The sequence below is a fragment of the Monopterus albus genome, unplaced genomic scaffold, assembly GCF_001952655.1.
Source record: "Monopterus albus unplaced genomic scaffold, M_albus_1.0 scaffold105.1, whole genome shotgun sequence".
Taxonomy (NCBI): Eukaryota; Metazoa; Chordata; class Actinopteri; order Synbranchiformes; family Synbranchidae; genus Monopterus; species Monopterus albus.
Window position 1 is genome coordinate 2,852,379 of NW_018127985.1, and position 2,162 is coordinate 2,854,540.

A 2,162-nucleotide genomic window follows, 5' to 3' on the forward strand; every position below is an offset into this window, starting at 1 on the left:
CGAGCTGCCCTGTCTTCCAGGTTATCAAACCTGATAACCCGGGAAATGACCTGGAACCTGTCCAACGACATTGTGGCCCTGAAGATGGCCCTTCCATAATCAGCAGACCACAGCGAATGGAGAGACTCTCCTTTGGACTTGAAGACTCCTGCCAGGTAGAGCAGTCCAAGGTAGGCGTACAGGAGGATCATGTCCACAATCTTCCACCGCTCTCCATAAACCCGCCGACCTTCAATGTTGGTGCAGTCCAGGATTATGTCCAGTATGGAATCAGGCATTACCTCACTGAAGGCTGATTTGATGTCCCTGACATGGCTGATTGCCATTCTAGTTGGCCCTGGTTCCATACTGATGACATTTGCTGCAAGGCGGGGTGGCTGCTTATAGGGGTGAGAAGACCAGGAAATGCCAGTGGATCTCGCCATGTAGACCTCCGTTGTTACTGGCTCAGCCTGTAATTGTTTCAAAATAATAAATCACAATTACAATAAGTTCTCAAACACAGCTCAGCCTGTAATTGTTTCAAAATAATAAATCACAATGACAATAAGTTCTCAAACACAGCACATTTTAGCAAACAGACTGTATATTGCATTTTTATAACTTACACTTCCCTGCTGCTCCGCGCTTTCATCCACGCGCTCCACAGAATCAATGTGCTTTATTTTTCTTTTTCTTTTCCCGCCTGCGGATTGCTGAAAACAAAGCAATGATAACAAAAGTTACAAATAAGCAAAATCTAACTAAAACAAACAGCGTTTTTTATCGAACAAAGGGCGTATTGCACAAATTACTACTTACTTCTCCCTGCTGTGACGCTCCAGGGGCAACTGAACTGGCGCGTACTCTGCCTCTGCCTGCCGGTTTCTGAAAACAAAGCAATGATAACAAAAGTTACAAATAAGCAAAATCTAACTAAAACAAACAGCGTTTTTTATCGAACAAAGGGCGTATTGCAATGGAATCTAAGTCTTATCTCAGTACTTGGATCGTAATCTCGATCCAACAAATCGTCATCCCCCAAATCGCTAGAAGTTTCAGAAACTTGGGACAGGTGGTCTTCAGTTTCTGAAATTTGCTCCATGTCTTCATTTTCGGACGAGTTGTTTTCATCAAAAATCATCTGGAGTGCCATCTCTGTAGAGAGTTTGCGCGCCATCCTTCTTCTTTCGGTGTCCAATACAAAAAGACAGAACGCTCCGCGCTGACCTGCTTTTATTGTCTGTGGCCAACACCTAGTGGGGGCCGAGCCTTTTCATTGTAGCTGTGAAGGTGACAAAGGATGCAAATTGAATGGGCAATACTGAAGAGGCCAGGTGATACCATTCTCTGGCGCTCAGGATGGCTGGGCGTTGCAGAGCAATATAGATGCTATTGTCTGTGGACAAAGTTAGTGCGCAATATGAAAACAGTATTGAAGACATATTTTGACTGCAAAAACTACGTGATTACTTTGTAGTATGTGGCAGAGCAATGTAGATGCTATTGTGTGTGGACAAAGTTAGTGCGCAATATGAAAACAGTATTGAAGACATATTTTGACTGCAAAAACTGCGTGATTACAGAATGAGCAAAGGACATGCAGACAGATGCAATCATTCTCTGCTGCTATGATTGCATTTACATTTTAGCAGAGGACTGGGAAGATGACAAAGAAGATGCAAATTGAATGGGCAATACTGACTGAAGACGCCAGGAGATACCATTCTCTGGCGCTCAGGATGGCTGGGCGTTGCAGAGCAATATAGATGCTAATGGAATGGCCAGTTCTGATAGCTAGGTGCAAACCATTCTCTGCAACTCTGAATTTTCAAATGAATTATCTACCTGTGACTTTCTGTGCCATTACAGACGCGCCACGCTGACGCACTGCTCCACCCGTTTTCCTCGTTATTTTGGCTCACCAGAGAGTAATGTTGTCCTCCAAATATGAAATTTATTCCTCTGCGTCAATTTCATAACCTTCTCTCGCCTATAAAGGCTCTATTCCATTATAAAGCCTCGTCCGGTTCTTTCAAACCAGGAACTCCGAGGGACGACTCAGACCACTTGAGTATATAAAAAATATAACCGTGCTGGTTTATTCAAAGAGTCACAGGCAAGAATTAACACTTCAAGTCCAGAGATCTTCCAACCCCCAGGCTGCCAAAGCAGCCCGGAAA

The 2,162-nt window shown here is 43.9% G+C and overlaps 1 protein-coding gene across 1 annotated transcript in view; it reads right to left on the minus strand.

The window, feature by feature from the left end:
* LOC109965872 (uncharacterized) overlaps positions 1 to 1,129 on the minus strand; it is an 18,361-nt gene extending 17,232 nt beyond the window's left edge. The window contains exons 1-4 of the mRNA XM_020610234.1: positions 985 to 1,129; positions 802 to 867; positions 609 to 695; positions 6 to 452 (exon numbers count right to left, since the gene is read on the minus strand). Coding sequence (XP_020465890.1) covers positions 6 to 452; positions 609 to 695; positions 802 to 867; positions 985 to 1,113 — 729 coding nt within the window. The 5' untranslated portion in view covers positions 1,114 to 1,129. The remainder of the gene's footprint in view (positions 1 to 5; positions 453 to 608; positions 696 to 801; positions 868 to 984) is intronic.
* Between the last annotated feature and the right edge of the window lie 1,033 nt (positions 1,130 to 2,162).